Below are 23,214 nucleotides of genomic sequence, written 5' to 3'. Positions count from 1 at the left end.
TCCACTATTTATATTCAGAGGGACATGTGGCATCAGCAGCCAGTGACACAAGCCGATGTGTCAGGACATTGTGGGTGTTTCCTGCGCCCTGATTGGCTAGCCGCAATGTGCGCACATAAAGTTAGGGGAAAAAATGTCTGCTGTGGTTACAAGAACGCCGCGCGTCTGAGCTCTGCAAACCCCCCCCCTCATCAGACACGTGACAAACGCTCATCATGCACCACCATTATCGTTGCTAAAGTGCTGTAAATATTTTTGTGGCAACACAAATATGTTCCCGCACTTTTACCGAATGTTACCGATTTTTACTGATTTTATAATATTTTACTTGTGTTTCCAATTACGAATGCGAATGTGACATATTTGTGCCGAATTTATGTTTGGCGATCGTTTTCCGAACAAATTTGCTCATCACTACTTGTCACCTTCACATACCCCTATCCTGGTCATCACCCTATATGAATGTCCCCATCCTGTTCCCCTTCTTGTAGCAATGTCCCCATCCTGGTCCCCTTCTTGTAGTAATGTCCCCATCCTGGTCCCCTTCATGTAACAATGTCCCCATCTTGGTCACCTTCATGTAACAATGTCCCCATCCTGGTCCCCTTCTTGTAATAATGTCCCCATCCTGGTCACCTTCTTGTAGTAATGTCCCCATTCTGGTCACCTTCATGTAACAATGTCCCCATCCTGGTCCCCTTCTTGTAGTAATGTCCCCATCCTGGTCCCCTTCTTGAAATAATGTCCCCATCCTGGTCACCTTCTTGTAGTAATGTCCCCATTCTGGTCACCTTCTTGTAGTAATGTCCCCATTCTGGTCACCTTCATGTAACAATGTCCCCATCCTGGTCCCCTTCTTGTAGTAATGTCCCCATCCTGGTCCCCTTCTTGTAGCAATGTCCCCATCCTGGTCACCTTCTTGTAATAATGTCCCCATCCTGGTCACCTTCTTGTAGTAATGTCCCCATTCTGGTCACCTTCTTGTAGTAATGTCCCCATTCTGGTCACCTTCATGTAACAATGTCCCCATCCTGGTCCCCTTCTTGTAGTAATGTCCCCATCCTGGTCCCCTTCTTGTAGCAATGTCCCCATCCTGGTCACCTTCTTGTAGCAATGTCCCCATCTTGGTCACCTTCATGTAACAATGTCCCCATCCTGTTCCCCTTCTTGTAGCAATGTCCCCATCTTGGTCACCTTCATGTAACAATGTCCCCATCCTGGTCCCCTTATTGTAGCAATGTCCCCATCTTGGTCACCTTCATGTAACAATGTCCCCATCTTGGTCACCTTCATGTAACAATGTCACCATCCTGTTCCCCTTCTTGTAGTAATGTCCCCATCCTGGTCACCTTCATGTAACAATGTCCCCATCCTGGTCACCTTCATGTAACAATGTCCCCATCCTGGTCACCTTCTTGTAGCAATGTCCCCATCCTGGTCACCTTCTTGTAGCAATGTCCCCATCTTGGTCACCTTCATGTAACAATGTCCCCATCTTGGTCACCTTCATGTAACAATGTCCCCATCCTGTTTCCCTTCTTGTAGCAATGTCCCCATCTTGGTCACCTTCATGTAACAATGTCCCCATCCTGTTCCCCTTGTAGCAATGTCCCCATCCTGGTCACCTTCTTGTTGCAATGTCCCCCTCCTGTTCTCCTTCTTGTAGCAATGTCCCCATCCTGGTCACCTTCATGTAGCAAATATCCCAATGTTCCTTCTCTTCACATACACATAAAAAAATCCTTTGCACCTGACCTCCCCTCCTCGGCGAACAGTGACCTCTTCCTCCTGCGCAGCCGGAACAGCGCATGGCAGTGGCGTCATACACAGCCCACTCAAATATGTTCCCACACTTTTACCGAATGTTACTAATTTTTACTGATTTTATAAAATTTTACTCGTGTTTCCAATCACGAATGCGAATGTGACATTTTTGTGCCCAAACTATGGTTGGCGATCGTTTTCCGAACAAATTCGCTCATCACTACTTGTCACCTTCTTGTAACAATGTCCCCATCCTGGTCATCACCCTGTATGAATGTCCCCATCCTGGTCACCTTCTTGAAGCAATGTCCTCATCCTGGTCCCCTTCTTGTAGTAATGTCCCCATCCTGGTCTCCTTCTTGTAGTAATGTCCCCATCCTGGTCACCTTCATGTAACAATGTCCCCATCTTGGTCACCTTCATGTAACAATGTCCCCATCCTGGTCACTTTCTTGTAGCAATGTTCCTATCCTGGTCTCCTTCTTGTAGCACTGTCCCCATCCTGGTCACTTTCTTGTAGCAATGTTCCTATCCTGGTCTCCTTCTTGTAGCAATGTCCCCATCTTGGTCACTTTCATGTAACAATGTCCCCATCTTGGTCACCTTCATGTAGCAATGTCCCCATCTTGGTCACTTTCATGTAACAATGTCCCCATCTTGGTCACCTTCATGTAATAATGTCCCCATCCTGGTCACTTTCTTGTAGCAATGTTCATATCCTGGTCACCTTCATCTAGTAATGTCCCCATCCTGGTTCCCTTCTTGTAACATTGCTTCTATCCTGGTCACCTTCATGTAGCAAATATCCCAGTGTTGCTTCTCTTCACATACATACGTACATATAAAAAAATCCTTCTGACCTGACCTCGACTCCATGGCGAACAGTGACCTCTGCCTCCTGCACAGCCGCAACAGCGCATGGCAGTGGCGTCATGCACAGCCCACGCCGGCACACCGACGTTGGCTGCCAGCCTCTGATTGGCCGGTGACTGGTATTGGTATTGTGGTGCAGAGCGCTGGTCTCTGCTCCGCCGTCCAAGGTGGCACATTCAGGTCAAATGAAGCGCTGGCATCGGCAGCCCCTCTACTGGGCGGCGATCGTCACAGGGCGCCCCGATGCCTGCGAGCCGTGTGTTTGAGACCTCTCATCTACGGGGTTCCTGTAGACAGGGAGCGACGTTTCCCCTTAGACCTCCTACAGCCGATAACTCCGCGCCTCCTGCTGTTTCATTCAACCATTAGGGAATTAATGTTTCGGTAATGAAAAACATCTAAGGCTTCATATCCATTGAAGAGGATGATACACCCTCGTCTGTGCTCCAGCGTCCACTCCAGATATTGTGCCGTTATAATGTGAATGAACGGTGCCAACGTGAAAACCGCGCCGACTATTGCGCTGACTACCTGCCGGTCGGCTGCTGCGGCGCCTCGTGGTCACAGTGTAGCTGATACATTATGTCCAGGAGAGGAGATGGCAGCGGCCGGGGGTAGAGCCGCCACCTGTGTTCTCCGGCTCATTACTCTGATGACGAGTCATCCCCCTCGTTAATACCGCGCATTTATCATTGTACCGCTGATTATTCTGAAGGCTCCGCTCATCCCGCTGACCCATGCAAAGTGTTTTTCCACTGCTCCATAGGAAAACATCACACAATCCGGCCATTGCACTAGGTCTAAGACTCTAGTCACATCCAGTGCTGCAGCTACAATTACATGGTTACTTTGTGTTATACTCCAGTCACATCAGTCACTTCCAGAGCTGCATTCACAATCCTGCTGTTACATGAGATATTACACATCAGTCACTTCCAGAGCTGCAATCACAATCCTGCTGTTACATTACATATTACACATCAGTCACTTCCAGAGCTGCAATCATAATCCTGCTGTTACATGAGAAATTACACATCAGTCACTTCCAGAGCTGCAATCACAAACCTGCTGTTACATGAGATATTACACATCAGTCACTTCCAGAGCTGCAATCACAATCCTGCTGTTACATGAGATATTACACATCAGTCACTTCCAGAGCTGCAATCACAATCCTGCTGTTACATGAGATATTACACATTAGTCACTTCCAGAGCTGCAATCACAATCCTGCTGTTACATGAGATATTATACATTAATCACTTCCAGAGCTGCAATCACAATCCTGCTGCTACATTTTATCATATGACCTTTATTTACTTGACTAGTTGTATAAAGCAGCATGGACCTGTGATGTGGGAACAGTGCTGTGGCGGTATAATAGGATTCCTTAACCAACCGTGGACACCTGGCGTACTGGGTGTGAGAAGATTGTGGTTTATGCCACCATTAACCCTTGTGTCATTGTCATCCATAGGCTCCAGCCACCAGTGACTTCTCATCACCTGTGTTCCACCATACGACAGACCATCAGCGAGTTGTCACCCCCCAGCAAAGAGCCAGTGCAGGGCCGTGGGGTGAGATGAGGAGTGATCGGGCGGTGCCGGTGGAGGATCGGGCGGTGCCAGCGGAGGATCTGGCGGTGCTGGTGGAGGACCCGGTGGTGCTGGTGGAGGATTGGTCGGTCCCGGTGGAGGACTGAACCAGGTTTATTCTTAAGGAATCAAGTTCTGGAAATGACGGTATAATGACTTATATGAAACCGTCCAGAGCACTAAAAGAAAACTGCGAGGGTGAGAAGATCCTGAAGCCGCTCCCTCCCGAAATCACAAGATTCAGCCATTCTTATTACTGCCGAACCTCGGCGGTTCACCTGGAGACTCAGAATCCCCGGAGGATTTAGATCCTGATGTCATATTCTGGCAGTCAGGATAAGTATCGGCATGTTAGGTAAGAGCGAGCGCGGGGCGGAGGTTCAGCGCCGGATCGCTGGGGGAGAGCGTGGCTAGATGGCCCCCGTAATCCCGACATCTGCTCGTACATCTCATCGTCCATCGCTGGTTTTCCGCTCCAGATAATTGGTGCTGTCCCCTTGTCCCGAGTGTCGCCGTCTTTTCTGCCATTTTCAGCACATTTTGCCTCCTTGTATTTTCTTTACTTTGTCCTTTTTTTTTTACTGCAGATTGTAATAAACTTTATGGATCCGTCTGCGTCTGCTTTCGCTGTGACTTGTGCGGCCTCCACCAGTTTATCGTCACTTCACCAGCAGTGCAAGAAGCCGAGCGCGAGATCTACTCGGCTTTATCTGGAGAACACATTGATTTTTTTTCAACTAAAAAAACCTGTTCACATCGCCTCGTGATTGCAGATTGTCTCCAGCTGCATTGGCTTAACTGCGGCCTCCGTTAATGCATATTGGATAATGGATACATGTGCACATATGTGCTCTTACATTACCTTATTCCTTCCAAGTGTCGCCAGACTCTGGCATCATCTCTTCTTACTTTATACCTGCAACCATCATAGCCGGCCTCCATGGCAGCTATAATCCCATCTCTCATCCAGCTCACTTTTATATTGGCTATGATCCGGCTTCCAGCCCACTAAACGCTACTGAAACCTCCGCAACCAAAGTAAATAATGATCTGGTATCTGCCACAGTCTCAGGACATTGCTCTCTGCTCCTCCTACATATGTCCTTTACCTTTACATTACTCTGTTCTCCTCCTAGACCTGTCTTCTACCTTCTACATTATTTTGTGCTCCTCCTCCTGGACCTGTCCTCTGCCTTCTATATTACTCTGTGCTCTTCCTTCTAGACCTGTCCTCTGCCTTCTACATTACTCTGTGCTCCTCCTTCTAGACCTGTCCTCTGCCTTCTACATTACTGTGTGCTTCGCCTCCTAGACCTGTCCTCTGCCTTCTACATTACTCTGTCCTCCTCCTAGACCTGTCTTCTACCTTCTACATTACTTTGTGCTCCTCCTCCTGGACCTGTCCTCTGCCTTCTATATTACTCTGTGCTCCTCCTTCTAGACCTGTCATCTACCTTCTACATTACTTTGTGCTCCTCCTCCTGGACCTGTCTTCTACCTTCTACATTAATCTTTGCTCCTCCTAGACCTGTCCTCTGCCTTCTGCATTACTATATGCTCCTCCTAGACCTGTTCTCTGCCTTCCACATTACTCTGTGCTCCTCCAGGCCGGTCCTCTGCCTTCTACATTACTCTGTGCTCTTCCTCCTGGACCTGTCCTCTGCCTTCTACATTACTCTGTGCTCCTCCTCCTAGACCTGTCCTTTATCTTCACATTACCCGGTGCGCCTCCTTCTAGTCCTGTCCTCTTCCTTCAACATTACTATGTGCCCCTACTCCTAGACCTGTCCTCTGCCTTCTCCATTACTCTATGCTTCTCCTGTTAGACCTTTTCTCTGCCCTCCACATTTGTCCTCCTAGACCTGTATTTTGCCTTCCATATTACTCTGTGCTCCTCCAAGCCTGTCCTCTATCTTCTACATTACTCTGTGCTCCTCCTTGTAGACCTGTCCTCTGCCTTCTACATTACTCTGCCATCCTCCTCCTAGACCTGTCCTCTGCTTTCTACATTACTCTGTGCTCCTCCTCCTAGACCTGTCCTCTACCTTCTACATTACTCTGTCCTCCTCCTAGACCTGTCTTCTACCTTCTACATTACTCTGTCCTCCTCCTAGACATGTCTTCTGCTTTCTACATTACTCAGTGCTTCTTTTCCTAGACCTGCCTTCTGCATTACTCTGTGCTCCTCCTCCTAGACCTGGCCTCTGCCTTCTACATTACTCTGTGCTCCTCCTAGACCTGGCCTCTGCCTTCTACATTACTCTGTGCTCCTCCTAGACCTGGCCTCTGCCTTCTACATTACGCTGTGCTCCTCCTAGACCTGGCCTCTGCCTTCTACATTACTCTGTGCTCCTCCTTGTAGACCTGTCCTCTGCCTTCTACATTACTCTGCCATCCTCCTCCTAGACCTGTCCTCTGCTTTCTACATTACTCTGTGCTCCTCCTCCTAGACCTGTCCTCTACCTTCTACATTACTCTGTCCTCCTCCTAGACCTGTCTTCTACCTTCTACATTACTCTGTCCTCCTCCTAGACATGTCTTGTGCTTTCTACATTACTCAGTGCTTCTTTTCCTAGACCTGCCTTCTGCATTACTCTGTGTTTCTCCTCCTAGACCTGGCCTCTGCCTTCTACATTACTCTGTGCTCCTCCTAGACCTGGCCTCTGCCTTCTACATTACTCTGTGCTCCTCCTAGACCTGGCCTCTGCCTTCTACATTACTCTGTGCTCCTCCTAGACCTGGCCTCTGCCTTCTACATTACTCTGTGCTCCTCCTCCTAGACCTGGCCTCTGCCTTCTACATTACGCTGTGTTCCTCCTAGACCTGGCCTCTGCCTTCTACATTACTCTGTGCTCCTCCTAGACCTGGCCTCTGCCTTCTACATTACTCTGTGCTCCTCCTAGACCTGGCCTCTGCCTTCTACATTACGCTGTGCTCCTCCTAGACCTGGCCTCTGCCTTCTACATTACTCTGTGCTCCTCCTAGACCTGTCCTCTGCCTTCTACATTACTCTGTGCTCCTCCTCCTCCTAGACCTGGCCTCTGCCTTCTACATTACGCTGTGCTCCTCCTAGACCTGTCCTCTGCCTTCTACATTACTCTGTGCTCCTCCTAGACCTGGCCTCTGCCTTCTACATTACTCTGTGCTCCTCCTAGACCTGGCCTCTGCCTTCTACATTACTCTGTGCTCCTCCTAGACCTGGCCTCTGCCTTCTACATTACGCTGTGCTCCTCCTAGACCTGGCCTCTGCCTTCTACATTACTCTGTGCTCCTCCTAGACCTGGCCTCTGCCTTCTACATTACGCTGTGCTCCTCCTCCTGGACATGTCTTCTGCCTTCTACATTACGCTGTGCTCCTCCTCCTAGACATGTCTTCTGCCTTCTACATTACTCTGTGCTCCTCCTCCTCCTAGACATGTCTTCTGCCTTCTACATTACGCTGTGCTCCTCCTCCTAGACATGTCTTCTGCCTTCTACATTACTCTGTGTTCCTGCACAGATATGTGCATTATTGTACTTTGCTCTGCCCTAATAAGTGTGCAAATGCTTCAACTGCGCATGTGCAAGATTCACAGGGATTTGTGGATGATGTAGGACATCAATTCTGCCAATAGAGAAGGCGCAGACCACCGACGCCCATCGGACCAGACTGTGCTGATTAGCATATGGTGCAGGAGACTTCTAGAAGGTATTTTTTGCGCCATGCTGGTGACTTACATACAGGCTGATGGACTGCGGTAATAGGCCAGATAAAAGTGGTGGCTTTAGTTTATGCTGGGAAAACCAAGGCTGCATTGCATTAATGTTCAGCCTCTCATATTTTGCCAAGGTATTTGCTTTTCCAGAATTAATATGATAACAATGGCTTCCTTCTAGCTGTGGATTTCACCGACTCTTATACCTATGTGCAAAACGTATATATTTGCATTCTCCAGTGACAGATCCAGGACAAAACAAAAATCATAACAAAATCTTAATCATTCTAATGGGAGCTTTGTTTAGAGTTGGCTCTGAAAATCTTTGAATTGTAATTATTAATAGTTGCGTTAAAAACAATGAATTTAAGTTTGCAATTCCCCTCCTGACCATATGGAGTGCTGTTAAGAAATATACTTATTCCATACAAGTTTTTGTTATCTTCAGTGCCAACTCTACTCCTTAATTCTGGCCAAACAGACATGTCTTACACTCACACAGAAATAGTTATATTCAGAAACCAAAATGTCGCCTGAGCGTGTATGCTCCCCCCTTTATCTATTGAATGTGCATTACTTACTCCCAGTGACAACCCTTACCTACGATGATCTATATGCCATGACTTTTAGTAGCTAAAAATTAACCAGGTTCCTTCCTGGCGATCAGCTGAGTGGTGCTGTAGGAGGTCTGTTATCTCCTTGGGCAGATGATTCTCCCCATTATCAGCAGGACACTTGTGAATCTAGGCAAACAGAAGAGGACACCGGCCTGCATCTGGTGCATCTTCGGGGGTAGCCGACACTAGACATGGTCCCAACTTTTCATGGCGAGACCTTCGAGAACATCTCGAAGGAGGTTTTTGGGTTTCACGACAACTTTTAAAGAGGAACCCTGGGATGAGGAGGTAGCGGATAATCTCCAGGACTTCTCTTCATGCTCAGATGAGGAATTGTCTTCATTTCTGAGGAGATCCCTTGAAGGATGGTTCTCTAGCTTATGATCTACTCTACTGGTGGTGGTGAATAGTCTGCAGCCATGGCCCAGCTCTTTTGGTGCAGCCGGCAGACCATGCTGGCGGTCGCCTTGTCCTTGGGATATTTCATGTACCTGTTTATGGGAGCTATGATGTTCCAGCAGCTGGAGAAACCGTCCGAGGCCAACTCCAGAGACAAGTTCCAGCTTGCCAAGTTGGGGTTCCTCCAGAACTACAGCTGCCTAGATGCTGAAGCCATTGAACAATTCGTACAGGTATGATGACTACAGCAGCAGCATGGTCTGTGAATGTTCTACGACTGACCGCTCGGTCCATCTTTCTTTGTAGATAGGCCTTTATCAGCTCTATACATCAGGGCACAGAAGTTCTTCCCATTCTCGGATCAGGTTGCAGGGAGAACAGTATTGTAAATTCCAGCCGTAAATTCTCGGTTGGATTGAGGACCAGACAATGATTTGGCTGCTTCAGGACCTTAAACTTTGGTGGACTAAGTTTTGGTTTTACATTGGAGGTAATTGTCCTGCTGGAAACAAAATCTTCCAAGTGTCTGTTCTCTCGCAGACAGCAGCAGGTTTTCTTCAAGCTTTGTTTTGATCCGGGCGAGTCTTAGTAATGGGTGCCAATAGTTCCGCACACCATTATATTAAATATTTATTAGATTCCCCCCCCCCCTCCTGCCATGAATTAAGTTCATGTAAAAAGTCACAGAAGGCAATGAACAGCTACAGTGACTTGAACTAGTATTCATACCCTGTGAACTTTACCCTGTGAACTTTTCCACGTTACACCCACAAGCTTAAATCTATTTATTGGGATTTCATGCGATTCACTAACACTAAGTAGCAAGTATTTGTGAAGAGTAAAGGAAATAATACGAGGTCTTCTAAATATCTTCAAAATATAAACCTCAAAATTGTGAAGCGTATTTGTATTCAGCCCCCATGAGCCAATACTTTGCAGGACCACCTTTCGCTGAAATTCCTGCTGCAGTCTTTTGGGGTCTGTCTCTCCAGCTTTGCACATCTAGAAGCTGAAATTTTTGCAGCTTCTTAGCAAAATAGCTTTATCTCAGTCACATTGGATAGAGACGTCTGTGATCAGCAATTTTCACGTCTTGTCACAGATTCTCAATGGTGTTTAGGTTTGGATTGTGACTGGTTGCTCACACACATGAATATCCTCTGATCAAAACCCTCCATTGTAGCTTTGGCAGGATGTTTAAGGTCATTGTCCTGCTGGAAGGTGAACCTACTCCCCAGTCTCAAGTCTTCTGCAGCCTCTAACAGGTTTTCCTCCAGGATTGCCCCTTATTTAGCTCCATCCATCTTCCCATCAACTTTTACAAGCTGCATGCCTCTGCTGAAGAAAAGCCTCCCCACAGCATGATGCTGCCACCACCATGCGTGACAGTGGGGATGGTGTTTTCAAGGTGATGTGTTAGTTTTCCGCCACACATAGCATTTTTCAATTAGCCCCAAAAGTTCTACTTTGGTCTCATGTGATCAGTGTACCTTCTTTCACATGCTGTGTCCTCTACATGGCATGTGGGAGGTGCTTTGGTGTGCTTTTGCACACACGGTGGCGCTGTACTATATAGTGAAATGTCTAAGCTGCATCTAGAAGTTACAGAAGCAGAAGATGAGTCTGGAGCTTCATGAAAGTGATACTTCTCCTCTCACTATCTGCAGTCCAATGGGTGAAACCTTCTTGGAAACAGCTGGGGAAGGACTTTATCTGCCCCCCATGCCTGTGCCTTGTGCACAAGCTCCATACAGACAAGATTCTGTTATACAACAGGCTTATTCTACCACGGCCAAATGTATCTGTCCTTGATTCCACAACTGGTGAGGAGCAACAATGTCACTGGGGACTGAGGGAGACAGCAGAGCGCTGCACTGTAATATCTCCATCAATCCCACGGATCATGAGTGGCGTGGTGGTGCTCATACGGGACCACCGCTCTGTTTAGACTTGGGACTAAAACACCGCTATTTCCATAATGGATGAGACCCCATCTATCATATATGTATCACCCCCTGTAGGCTGCGATTATCCACCCCCTTTAATTTCTTGCTCCCCTTGAACCTTTCATAAGTTATATTTTTATCAAAACTCTGTTTCCTGCAAAACTTTCACAGTCTGCAGATTATCACACCGAATCTTCTTACCTGGACACACTAACCCCGTCATCCTCGCCCGCACACTCTCAGAACATTCCCACTCAGTCTCACATATTCTCACTCAGATGTCAGTGTTCGCTCTCATATCCATTTACCTAGACATTATCACACAGAGCATTGTTACTCCGACATTCTCACACAGAGCATTGTTACTCCGACATTATCACACAGAGCATGGTTACTCGGACATTCTCACACAGAGCATTGTTACTCGGACATTCTCACACAGAGCATGGTTACTCGGACATTCTCACACAGAGCATTGTTACTCGGACATTCTCACACAGAGCATTGTTACTCGGACATTCTCACACAGAGCATTGTTACTCGGACATTCTCACACAGAGCATTGTTACTCGGACATTCTCACACAGAGCATTGTTACTCCGACATTCTCACACAGAGCATTGTTACTCCGACATTCTCACACAGAGCATTGTTACTCGGATATTATCACACAGAGCATTGTTACTCGGACATTCTCACACAGAGCATTGTTACTCGGACACTCTCACACAGAGCATTGTCACTCGGACATTATCACACAGAGCATTGTCACTCGGACATTCTCACACAGAGCATTGTTACTCGGACATTCTCACACAGAGCATTGTTACTCGGACATTCTCACACAGAGCATTGTTACTCTGACATTCTCACACAGAGCATTGTTACTCGGACATTATCACACAGAGCATTGTTACTCGGACATTATCACACAGAGCATTGTTACTCGGATATTATCACGCAGAGCATTGTTACTCGGACATTCTCACGCAGAGCATTGATACTCGGACATTCTCACACAGAGCATTGTTACTCGGACATTCTCACACAGGGCATTGTTACTCGGATATTATCACACAGAGCATTGTTTCCTCGGACATTCTCACACAGAGCATTGTTACTCGGACATTCTCACACAGAGCATTGTTACTCGGACATTCTCACACAGAGCATTGTTACTCGGACATTCTCACACAGAGCATTGTTACTCGGACATTCTCACACAGAGCATTGTTACTCTGACATTCTCACACAGAGCATTGTTACTCTGACATTCTCACACAGAGCATTGTTACTCGGACATTATCACACAGAGCATTGTTACTCGGATATTATCACGCAGAGCATTGTTACTCGGACATTCTCACGCAGAGCATTGATACTCGGACATTCTCACACAGAGCATTGTTACTCGGACATTCTCACACAGGGCATTGTTACTCGGATATTATCACACAGAGCATTGTTTCCTCGGACATTCTCACACAGAGCATTGTTACTCGGACATTCTCACACAGAGCATTGTTACTCGGACATTCTCACACAGCATTGTTACTCGGACATTATCACACAGAGCATTGTTACTCGGACATTATCACACAGAGCATTGTTACTCGGACATTCTCACAGAGAGCATTGTTACTCGGACATTCTCACACAGAGCATTGTTACTCGGACATTCTCACACAGAGCATTGTTACTCGGACATTCTCACACAGCATTGTTACTCGGACATTATCACACAGAGCATTGTTACTCGGACATTATCACACAGAGCATTGTTACTCGGACATTCTCACACAGAGCATTGTTACTCGGACATTCTCACACAGAGCATTGATACTCGGACATTCTCACACAGAGCATTGATACTCGGACATTATCACACAGAGCATTGTTACTCGTACATTATCACACAGAGCATTGTTACTCGGACATTCTCACACAGAGCACTGTTACTCGGACATTATCACACAGAGCACTGTTACTCGGACATTATCACACAGGGCACTGTTACTCGGACATTATCACACAGGGCACTGTCACTCGGACATTATCACACAGAGCATTGTCACTCGGACATTCTCACACCGAGCATTGTCACTCGGACATTCTCACACAGAGCATTGTTACTCGGACATTCTCACACCGAGCATTGTCACTCGGACATTCTCACACCGAGCATTGTCACTCGGACATTCTCACACAGAGCATTGTTACTCGGACATTCTCACACAGAGCATTGATACTCGGACATTCTCACACAGAGCATTGTTACTCGGACATTCTCACACAGAGCATTGTTACTCGGACATTCTCACATAGAGCATTCTCATACATCTTTTCCCTATGACCTCCCACACACATCATTCTCACACAGAACATTCTCACATGAACACTTGCACCCTGATTGTCTCCCGGATGTTCCCGCCATGGACAATTTCATGTGGAACATTCTCGTCCGGACAGTCTCACGTTGCGTCTCGCGTCGCTGTATCGTCATATGCGTTCCCTCTTCTGCTGACCCTTCTTCCATCGCTGTCTCTTCCCCCTCGACAGGCCGCCATCTTCTGATGCCTGTGATGCTTTGTGGCAGTCGTGTTGTCATACTTTATAATAAAAGAGAGTCTGATAGATTGAACCCTCTTCGTGTTTGCGGCGTCTCGGCCCCTTTATGAGACTTTTCCCTGCAGGATCTTCACAAAGGTCATTGAGATAACATTAATAATGGGTGCCAGCAGGGCCGGCCGGGCGCCAGCAGGGACTGAGGTGGCAACGAACCTGTAAACATCAAAGGCAAATAAGATTTCAGACCGGAATAAACACAATGGGCCCGAGCACAACACCCCGAAATCAAGAGCTGCTCAGAGGGCGACCTGGGGGGATTTAGGGACCCATTGTTATGAGTTTGACAGGCTTCCTAAGTAATTGTTAACCGAGCGATTGCACTTATTACCTATAAGGGATGTTTCCCAGAAGAAAAACTGACCTGCGACTACTAGAAGTCTGCAGCTCTCTAAATAAAGCCGGATGACCACATTGACTCACCGAGCTGCCCAAGACCAACACGGTGCGCCCCGCTGAACCATGCAGGGAACCGTAGCCCTCCAGGGGTGGTAGATATGTAGTGATATTATTAACCCCTTCGTCACTTAAGACCACCAGAGATAATACTGAGCCACAATGTATCTAGTAAGCGCACGGTGAGACCACCAAAGTCTGAAATGCCGAGAAAGTGGAGAGTCCAAAAATGATGGTCCTGAGGGAGAGATGGAGGACACGACCTGCTGAGAGTAGCACTGGGAGCAATGGCACCGGACGAGGGTAAAGTGGCGACGGTGGGATATGGAGCCCCCCAAGTACAGCCCACCATATTATATGTACGTAGGGTCATCAGCGCTGACCATCTAATCTACAAACATAACCTCATGTGATGATGCAGTGGTGGTCCTGTTCAGGGGGCTGCGCAGCCTTCCGTCCACAGGTCATTCACCCCGGCTATGAAGCCCACTGCGATCCAGTTGCTCATCCAGATCTAGTTGATTCCTGCATTATTTAAAGGGACGGCTCTCCAGCTGTGACTTCTCTCTTCCCATTTACAGATCATCATGGAAGCCTGGGACAAGGGGCTGAACCCCAAAGGGAACGCCACCAACCCCAGCAACTGGGACTTCAGCAATTCCTTCTTCTTTGCTGGGACTGTCATCACTACAATAGGTAACTCCGCCGGTTACTGATGGTTCCTCCCTGGTAGTCATTTAAAGGGCAGGAACACAATAAATGTAGCCATAAGCTCCGTTTACCCAAAATGCACCACAGGGGTCACTGTGGGGGCAACATGTCTCCAAAACTACATAAAAGTCCCAAAGTGGGTATCAATTCTGCCGCCACGAGGACTGGAAATGTCCGGTGTCTGCACCCGTCTCCGTAAAGGTTGTCACACTGTGTTTTTGGTAAATTGTAATTTTTTTTAACCATTTGTGTGACTCAGGGATCTATAGGACTTGCCGGTGTTGTTTGACGATGACATTACTCGGTGGAAACCATCAGCAGGCAGATTCTCATGGATCTTTATTAAGCCTTGGCCCTGATTGGTTATTTAACCCATAAATAACCAACAAGCTATAATAGGAATGAAACAAAGCAATAATAAGATCTGTCAGCAGCCAACCTGCTTGTTGGTGGTTTCCAGAGAACATTTGCATTATGATAATTGGGATAAATTGCGACAATAAGAGAAGTTAATAGACCTATTAATAAAGGAGAGGAAAGTTGTTCTCATTGAGCCATTAATTACCTGGCCCTGTTTCCCTCCAGGTTACGGTAACTTGTACCCGAGCACGGTGGCCGGTCAGGTGTTCTGTGTCTTCTACGCGCTCTTTGGTATCCCCCTTAATGTGGCGTTTCTCAACCAGATTGGTAAAGGCTTGAACGCCCATGTCATCGCCCTGGGCAGGTGCACGCAGGATCCGGACGGCTCGGGGGTAACTGCCCGTGTGTACAGCGCTCTATGGGGATCGCAGCCCACCGGGGGCCATAGTGACCACATGTTTCTGCCCCGCAGGTGATGAAGGTGATGATCGTCGGCCTGTTCCTCACCACCGGCTCGCTGCTCTTCCTCGTCTTCCCCCCCATGATCTTCAGCTACGTGGAGGGCTGGAGCTACGGCGAGGGCTTCTACTTCGCCTTCATCACGCTCAGCACCATCGGATTCGGAGATTATGTGTTGGGTAAATATCTGAACGTTCCCGGGGCGGATTCACTGAGAACTACACCAAGGCCAGTACCGTGCCTCCCCGAAAATAGCACGGCCTCTAATATTGTTATTTGCTCCCAATGATGGCTTATTTTCAGGGGACGTCTTACTTTTCTTTTCCGGAGCGCTCCGCTTGTGATTAGCTTTTGGTGATATTCGATACAAGTAATAAAGATCCTTAGAGAATTCATTCATCTCTATAGATCAGTTGTGGATCGCTCTTTTTCAATGATTCTGTATCTGATTTATAGCCACATTTATAGTTATGTGAGAAGTATCCAGGCTGCATTACTGATAGTACCGTATACATTACCGATACCGCAGTGACGTGGTGTGATATGCCGCAAACAAAAAGACTTCTGCTCTCCATAAGTGTGCTGCTGGATATCCATTATGGGCGATGTAAAAAAAAAAAAGCAAATAGAATAAAGCAGGACGGATACAGCAAACCCTTCATCAAGGGAAGCGGGCACCCCTAAAAGAAAGCAGGCACCCCTAAAGAAAGCAGAGACCCCTAAAGAAAGCAGGCACCCCTAAACAAAGCAGGCGACCATAAAGAAAGCAGGCCCCCCTAAAGAAAGCAGACACCCCTAAAGAAAGCAGAGACCCCTAAAGAAAGCAGAGACCCCTAAAGAAAGCAGGCACCCCCTAAAGAAAGCAGACACCCCTAAAAGAAAGAAGACACTCCTAAAAGAAAGTAGACACCCCCAAAAGAAAGCAGACACCCCTAAAGAAAGCAGACATACCTAAAGAAAGGAGACACCCCTAAAGAAAGCAGGCACCCCTAAAGAAAGCATGCACCCCTAAAGAAAGCAGACACCCCTAAAAGAAAGAAGACACACCTAAAGAAAGCAGGCACCCCTAAAGAAAGCAGACACCCCTAAAAGAAAGAAGACACTCCTAAAAGAAAGCAGACACCCCTAAAAAAAGCAGACACCCCCAAAAGAAAGCAGACACCCCTAAAGAAAGCAGACACCCCCAAAAGAAAGCAGGCACCCCTAAAGAAAGCAGACACCCCTAAAGAAAGAAGACACTCCTAAAAGAAAGCAAACACTCCTAAACAAAGCAGACGCCCATAAAGAGAGCAGGCATCCCCAAAAAGAAAGCAGACACCCCTAAAGAAAGCAGGCACCCCTAAAGAAAGCAGGCACCCCTAAAGAAAGCAGACACACCTAAAGAAAGCAGGCACCCCTAAAAGAAAGCAGACGCTCCTAAAAGAAAGCAGACATACCTAAAGAGAGCAGACACCCCTAAAGAAAGCAGACGCGCCTAAACAAAGCAGACACCCCTAAAGAAAGCAGAGACCCCTAAACAAAGCAGACGCCCCTAAAGAAAGCAGACACTCCTAAAAAAAGAGACGCTCCTAAAAGAAAGCAGACACCCCTAAAGAAAGCAGACACCCCTAAAGAAAGCAGATGCCCCTAAACAAAGCAGACTCCCCTAAAAGAAAAAAGACACTCCTAAAAGAAAGCAGACACCCCTAAAGAAAGCAGACACTCCTAAAAGAAAAAAGATGCTCCTAAAAGAAAGCAGACACACCTAAAGAGAGCAGACACCCCTAAAGAAAGCAGACGCGCCTAAACAAAGCAGATGACCATAAAGAAAGCAGACACCCCTAAACAAAGCAGACGCCCCTAAAGAAAGCAGACACCCCTAAAGAAAGCAGACGCCCCTAAAAGAAAGCAGACACCCCTAAAGAAAGCAGACGCCCCCTAAAGAAAGGAGACGCTCCTAAAAGAAATCAGACACCCCTAAAGAAAGCAGACGCCCCTAAAGAAAGGAGACGCTCCTAAAGAAAGGAGACACTCCTAAAAGAAAAAAGATGCTCCTAAAAGAAAGCAGACACACCTAAAGAGAGCAGACACCCCTAAAGAAAGCAGACACCCCTAAAGAAAGCAGATGCCCCTAAACAAAGCAGACTCCCCTAAAAGAAAAAAGACACTCCTAAAAGAAAGCAGACACCCCTAAAGAAAGCAGACACTCCTAAAAGAAAAAAGATGCTCCTAAAAGAAAGCAGACACACCTAAAGAGAGCAGACACCCCTAAAGAAAGCAGACGCGCCTAAACAAAGCAGATGACCATAAAGAAAGCAGACACCCCTAAACAAAGCAGACGCCCCTAAAAGAAAGCAGACGCCCCTAAAGAAAGCAGACACCCCTAAAGAAAGCAGACGCCCCTAAAAGAAAGCAGACACCCCTAAAGAAAGCAGACGCCCCTAAAGAAAGGAGACGCTCCTAAAAGAAATCAGACACCCCTAAAGAAAGCAGACGCCCCTAAACAAAGCAGACTCCCCTAAAAGAAAGCAGACACCCCTAAAAAAAGCAGACACCCCTAAAGTAAGCAGACACCCTTAAAGGAATCAGGTGCCCCCAAAAGAAGACAAACATTCCCAAAAGAAAGTAGACACCCTTGAAAGAAGGCAGATGCCCCTAAAAAAGCAGATACCCCTAAAAAAAACAGATGCCCCAAAAGAAAGCAGACACCCTTAATTTTAGGCCATTTAGAGATCATTTCAATTTCAGCTTGGTTAACTGTTCACAATAACAGTAATTTTGACCAGGGGCGCCAAAACTTTTACACTGTATGTATTCCATTGCATGTAATTCTGTCTCTTTCTATAACTTACAGTCTTGTAACTAACGGCTGCTGTGAGACTGACCTCACATTGTAGGATATTTTCCACCATTTATACCAGGAGATGTCCTTCTCTCCGCCTTTGTTCACTTGTGACTTCACTGGAGTCATCTGTGTTATTAGCATTGCTAATTATGCAAATTATCTCTTCAGAGAGGAAGAGGACTAGAACTCTAGTGCCACCTATTGGAGGTAGCAATCCTAAAAGTCAATGTTGACCCTTTAACGAGCCTTGTTACATGACTTAGGATAAAAGCCAAGCCAGAATCTCCATTTGCAGACACTGTGTTTCGGGGTACTGCCCCTCATCAGTGCAAAGTGGGAGATCTGGTTTGGCTGTGAGAGAGGCGTCTGACCGATATCCAAGAAGTATCATTTCTCCTTGCGGAGAATGACATGCTAAGCATGTCAAGGTGAGGCTTTTATCCTAAGTCATGTAACTAGGCTCCTTAAAGGGTCAATATTGACTTTTAGGATTGCTACCTCCAATAGGTGGCACTAGAGTTCTAGTCCTCTTCCTCTCTGAAGAGACAATTTGCATTATTAGCATATTTCCCAGAGGAGCATTGCGGCTTTAAGTCTCCTCACCTCGACATGCTTAGCATGTCATTCTCCGCAAGGAGAAATGATACTTCTTGGATATTAGCATTGCTGTCATGGATTCAGGCGCGTGTTTTCATGTTGCGCCTGCGCTTCATTTTAAGGATGAATTATTAGGAGATATTAAATTGCTATAGGATTCTCTCCATAGTTGAATAAATGATTTGTCCCCTGTGACGAGTTGTATCTTGGTGCTGTATCCGTCATAAATACAGATATCTCACTTTGATGTGGACTGTCTTGATTTCTTGGAGGCTCCCTGCATGAACTGCAAAGATCAGGGTTCATACCAGATATCAAGGGAGTGAGAGAGATTTTCCAGCTCCAGAGTTCGGCTCCCCGTTGATTTTTATGGGGTTCGAATACAGTTCTGGTACCTGGACTGAATTTTGAACTAAACCCGAAGAACCTGAACTTCCACGGTAACACTCGTCCCCGGTTACTGGTTTCCTCTAGTTTCGTTCCCTCTCGTCCCTAGTTCCCGCTTCTCCCTAGTTGCCGCTCGTCTCTCTTTCCCGTTCATCCCTAGTTCCCACTCGTCCCTAGTTCCCGCTTGTCCCTAGTTGCCGCTCGTCTCTCTTTCCCGTTCATCCCTAGTTCCCACTCGTCTCTAGTTCCCGCTTGTCCCTAGTTGCCGCTCGTCTCTCTTTCCCGTTCATCCCTAGTTCCCACTCGTCTCTAGTTCCCGCTTGTCTCTATTTCCAACTCGTCCCTAGTTCCCGCTTGTCCCTAGTTTCCACTTGTCTCTAGTTCTCGTTCATCCCTAGTTCCCACTTGTCCCTAATTCCCACTCGTCCCTAGTCCCCCCTTGTCCCTTGTTCCCTCTTGTCTTTAGTTCTCTCTCGTCCCTAGTTCCCACTTGTCTCTACTTTCAATTTGTCCCTAGTTCCCACTCGTCCCTAGTTTTCCACTCGTCTCTAGCTCTCTATCGTCCCTAGTTCCCGCTCGTCTCCAGTTCTCTCTAGTCCCTAGTTCCCGCTCGTCCCCAATTCCCGTTCGTCCCTATTTCCTGCTCGTCCCTAGTTCCCGCTTGTCCCTAGTTCCCACCCGTCTCTAGTTCCCGCTTGTCCCTAGTTCCCACCTGTCTCTAGTTCTCATTCGTCCCTACTTCCCTCTCGTCCCTAGTTCTTGCCCGTCCCTAGTTCCTGCTCGTCCCTCCTTCCCCTTGTCCCTAGTTCCAGCTCACCTCTAGTTCCTGTTCGTCCCTAGTTGATGCTTATCCCTAGTTGCTGCTCGTCTCTAGTTCGTCCGTAGTTCCCACTCGTCTCTAGTTCTCGTTCATCCCTACTTCCCGCTCGTCTCTAATTCCCGCCCGTTCCTAGTTTCAGCTAGTCTCTAATTCTCTTGTCCCTAGTTCCCGCTCGTTCAAGTTCCCGCTCATCTCTAGTTCTCTATCGTCCCTAGTTCCTGCTTGTCTATAGTTCTTTCTAGTCCCTAGTTACCGCTCGCAGCTTTGGCTGTGACTGGAGGAGAACAAGACATAATGTAAAGTATTCATACTACAAATCATTGCTAGATGTAACTGGAGTGTAAGTCATGATAACAAGGATTTATACCACAAATCAGTGTTATGGATGCAGGTTTGGATGTGACTGGAGCACCGGACATGATAAGTATTTATTCCCAAATTATTCAGTTAGAGATGCAGCTTTTGATGTGACTGGAGTACAGGACATGATTTCTTATGCACGATGTGTTGATATAATCTGTGTGATGATGAATATTTTTATTAATGCCGTTTTCCCGCTGTTCCCAGGGACCGATCCCAACAAGCACTACATCTCCATCTACCGGAGCCTGGCAGCGCTGTGGATCATCTTCGGCTTGGCGTGGCTCGCCATGGTCTTCAATCTGGCAGCGGGGATGGTGGAGAAGTTGATCCACCTGAGGATGCACAAAACTCACGTCATGGCAGAGGAAGCGGCCGTGCAGAAGACGGAGGAGCGGAGCGCCCAGCGAAGGGTCGAGATCTAGGATCTCTTGAGGACAAATATGGAAGCTCAGGACCAGATCTCCACGTACAGAACCAGCCTGGGGCATGGAAAGGACTGCCCAGCGATGACATCATCACTGCGCCAAATTCCATGACGTCATCAATGCGCCATTTTCAATGACATCATCACTGCGCAGTATTTGATGACCTCATCACTGTTCCATTTTTGAAGACATAGTCACTGCGCCATACTCGATGACATCATCACTGCACCATACTCGATGACATCATCACTGTGCCATACTCGATGACACCATCACTGCGCCATATTCGATGACATCATCACTGCGCCATATTCGATGACATCATCACTGCGCCATTCTCGATGACACCATCACTGCGCCATACTTGATGACACCATCACTGCGCCATACTCGATGACACCATCACTGCGCCATTCTCGATGACACCATCACTGCGCCATACTCGATGACACCATCACTGCGCCATACTCTACAGTCTACACCATCACTGCGCCATACTCGATGACACCATCACTGCGCCATACTCGATGACACCATCACTGCGCCATACTCTACAGTCTACACCATCACTGCGCCATACTCGATGACATCATCACTGCGCCATATTCAATGACATCATCACTGCGCCATACTCGATGACACCATCACTGCGCCATACTCGATGACACCATCACTGCGCCATACTCTACACCATCACTGCGCCATACTCGATGACACCATCACTGCGCCATACTCGATGACACCATCACTGCGCCATACTCGATGACATCATCACTGCGCCATATTCAATGACATCATCACTGCGCCATACTCGATGACACCATCACTGCGCCATACTCGATGACATCATCACTGCGCCATATTCAATGACACCATCACTGCGCCATACTCGATGACACCATCACTGCGCCATACTCGATGACATCATCACTGCGCCATATTCAATGACATCATCACTGCGCCATACTCGATGACACCATCACTGCGCCATACTCGATGACACCATCACTGCGCCATATTCGATGACATCATCACTGCGCCATACTTGATGACACCATCACTGCGCCATATTCGATGACATCATCACTGCGCCATACTTGATGACACCATCACTGTGCCATACTCGATGACACCATCACTGTGCCATATTCGATGACATCATCACTGCGCCATATTCGATGACACCATCACTGTGCCATATTCGATGACATCATCACTGTGCCATACTCGATGACATCATCACTGTACCATATTCAATGACATCATCACTGCGCCATACTCGATGACATTATCACTGTGCCATATTCGATGACATCATCACTGCGCCATACTCGATGACATCATCACTGCGCCATACTCGATGACATCATCACTGCGCCATACTCGATGACATCACACCATACAGATGGATGCGGAGTCTTTGTCGCTGTGTATGGTGGATGAACATGTGCCCACCCCCAGCGGACTACATCACCTATCATCACACCAATGGGACGAGCAGAAGACCCCTCTGCATATTCTGCCTCCCGCTCTTGGGCTGTGGATGGTGACTAAGGGCTTAAAGATTGCGGCCCCGAATGACATTAATAGACCAGATATTGGGCAATCATCTCTTAAAGGGACGCCGTCATCAGAGGAACGCTCAACAAGAGGTCACAGTGACGCCCACCCATGATGCCCCTGAGGCGCCTGTAGATCTGTGACTATAATATGAGCCTATGGGGCGCTCTGGAAGGTGGAGATGTGTCTAAGGGGGAGAAACCAGCAATATTAGGGATCAGCGGACCCTCGGAGCCCACAATGATTTTATCAGATGACGGCTTTCAGGGTAGGTCCGTCCTCCGGAGGGCGCTGCTCCAGCTGAGGACATAAAAGCCCCCGATTCTAGATAAAATCCTAAAAAATAAATTCTAATAATACAGATACAGAAATGCTGATACTTTACTGTCAGACGAGAGAAGCCATCACTCGTTATATTCAGGGACTCACAGCTGAGGGTTTGTTACAGTGTATCAATGCACAATCCTCTGTGATCCCAACATCAGCAGCACAAGCTCGTCTGCACCGATACATTGTAACGCCCCCGCTGCTGTGTGCGCAGGACCCCATGCCATAGGGTTGTCAGCCATTGTAACAAGGTCTCAGGACAGAGGAGTTCACAGAGGACTGTAACAAACCCTCAGCTGTGAGAAGTATTAGACATTCAGCCCTCGCATAGAATGGAGAGTAGATCCATTCACTGACAACAAGCAGAGAAAATGGTGACGAACGCAACATAGAAAGCCGCAGAACCAACACCATATGATCTGAGTGACTGTGAAGAGACCGCCATAGAGCGGTGATGATGCGGGGGTCTCG

At 47.4% G+C, this 23,214-nt stretch overlaps 2 protein-coding genes across 2 annotated transcripts in view; both read left to right on the top strand.

Annotated features, from left to right (window-relative positions):
- Positions 1-4,845, top strand: part of KIF6 (kinesin family member 6) — a 171,604-nt gene extending 166,759 nt beyond the window's left edge. The window contains exon 22 of the mRNA XM_073556291.1: positions 4,115-4,845. Within this exon, the coding sequence (XP_073412392.1) occupies positions 4,115-4,131 (17 nt within the window). The 3' untranslated portion in view covers positions 4,132-4,845. The remainder of the gene's footprint in view (positions 1-4,114) is intronic.
- A 3,116-nt stretch (positions 4,846-7,961) lies between these two features.
- KCNK16 (potassium two pore domain channel subfamily K member 16) lies at positions 7,962-22,787 on the top strand. The gene is made up of 5 exons (XM_073556293.1): positions 7,962-9,176; positions 14,492-14,606; positions 15,207-15,373; positions 15,454-15,619; positions 20,636-22,787. Exons 1-5 carry the CDS (start codon positions 8,964-8,966, stop codon positions 20,851-20,853), a joined length of 879 nt encoding a protein of 292 aa, XP_073412394.1. The 5' UTR covers positions 7,962-8,963; the 3' UTR covers positions 20,854-22,787.
- The last annotated feature ends 427 nt before the right edge of the window (positions 22,788-23,214 follow it).

This window comes from Dendrobates tinctorius, unplaced genomic scaffold, assembly GCF_039654945.1.
Source record: "Dendrobates tinctorius isolate UK_male_01 unplaced genomic scaffold, ASM3965494v1 ptg000232l, whole genome shotgun sequence".
Taxonomy (NCBI): Eukaryota; Metazoa; Chordata; class Amphibia; order Anura; family Dendrobatidae; genus Dendrobates; species Dendrobates tinctorius.
Note: the sequence above shows the minus strand (reverse complement) of the source record. Positions and strands in the feature narration are given on the sequence as shown.

What these genes read in the sequence shown, in the direction of transcription:
- KCNK16 (XM_073556293.1), top strand. Translation starts at nt 8,964, where the DNA reads ATGGCCCAGCTCTTTTGGTGCAGCCGGCAGACCATGCTGGCGGTCGCC. An exon ending in GACTGTCATCACTACAATAG is followed by an intron (nt 14,607 to 15,206) that starts GTAACTCCGCCG and finishes GTTTCCCTCCAG; the next exon opens with GTTACGGTAACTTGTACCCG. An exon ending in AGGATCCGGACGGCTCGGGG is followed by an intron (nt 15,374 to 15,453) that starts GTAACTGCCCGT and finishes TCTGCCCCGCAG; the next exon opens with GTGATGAAGGTGATGATCGT.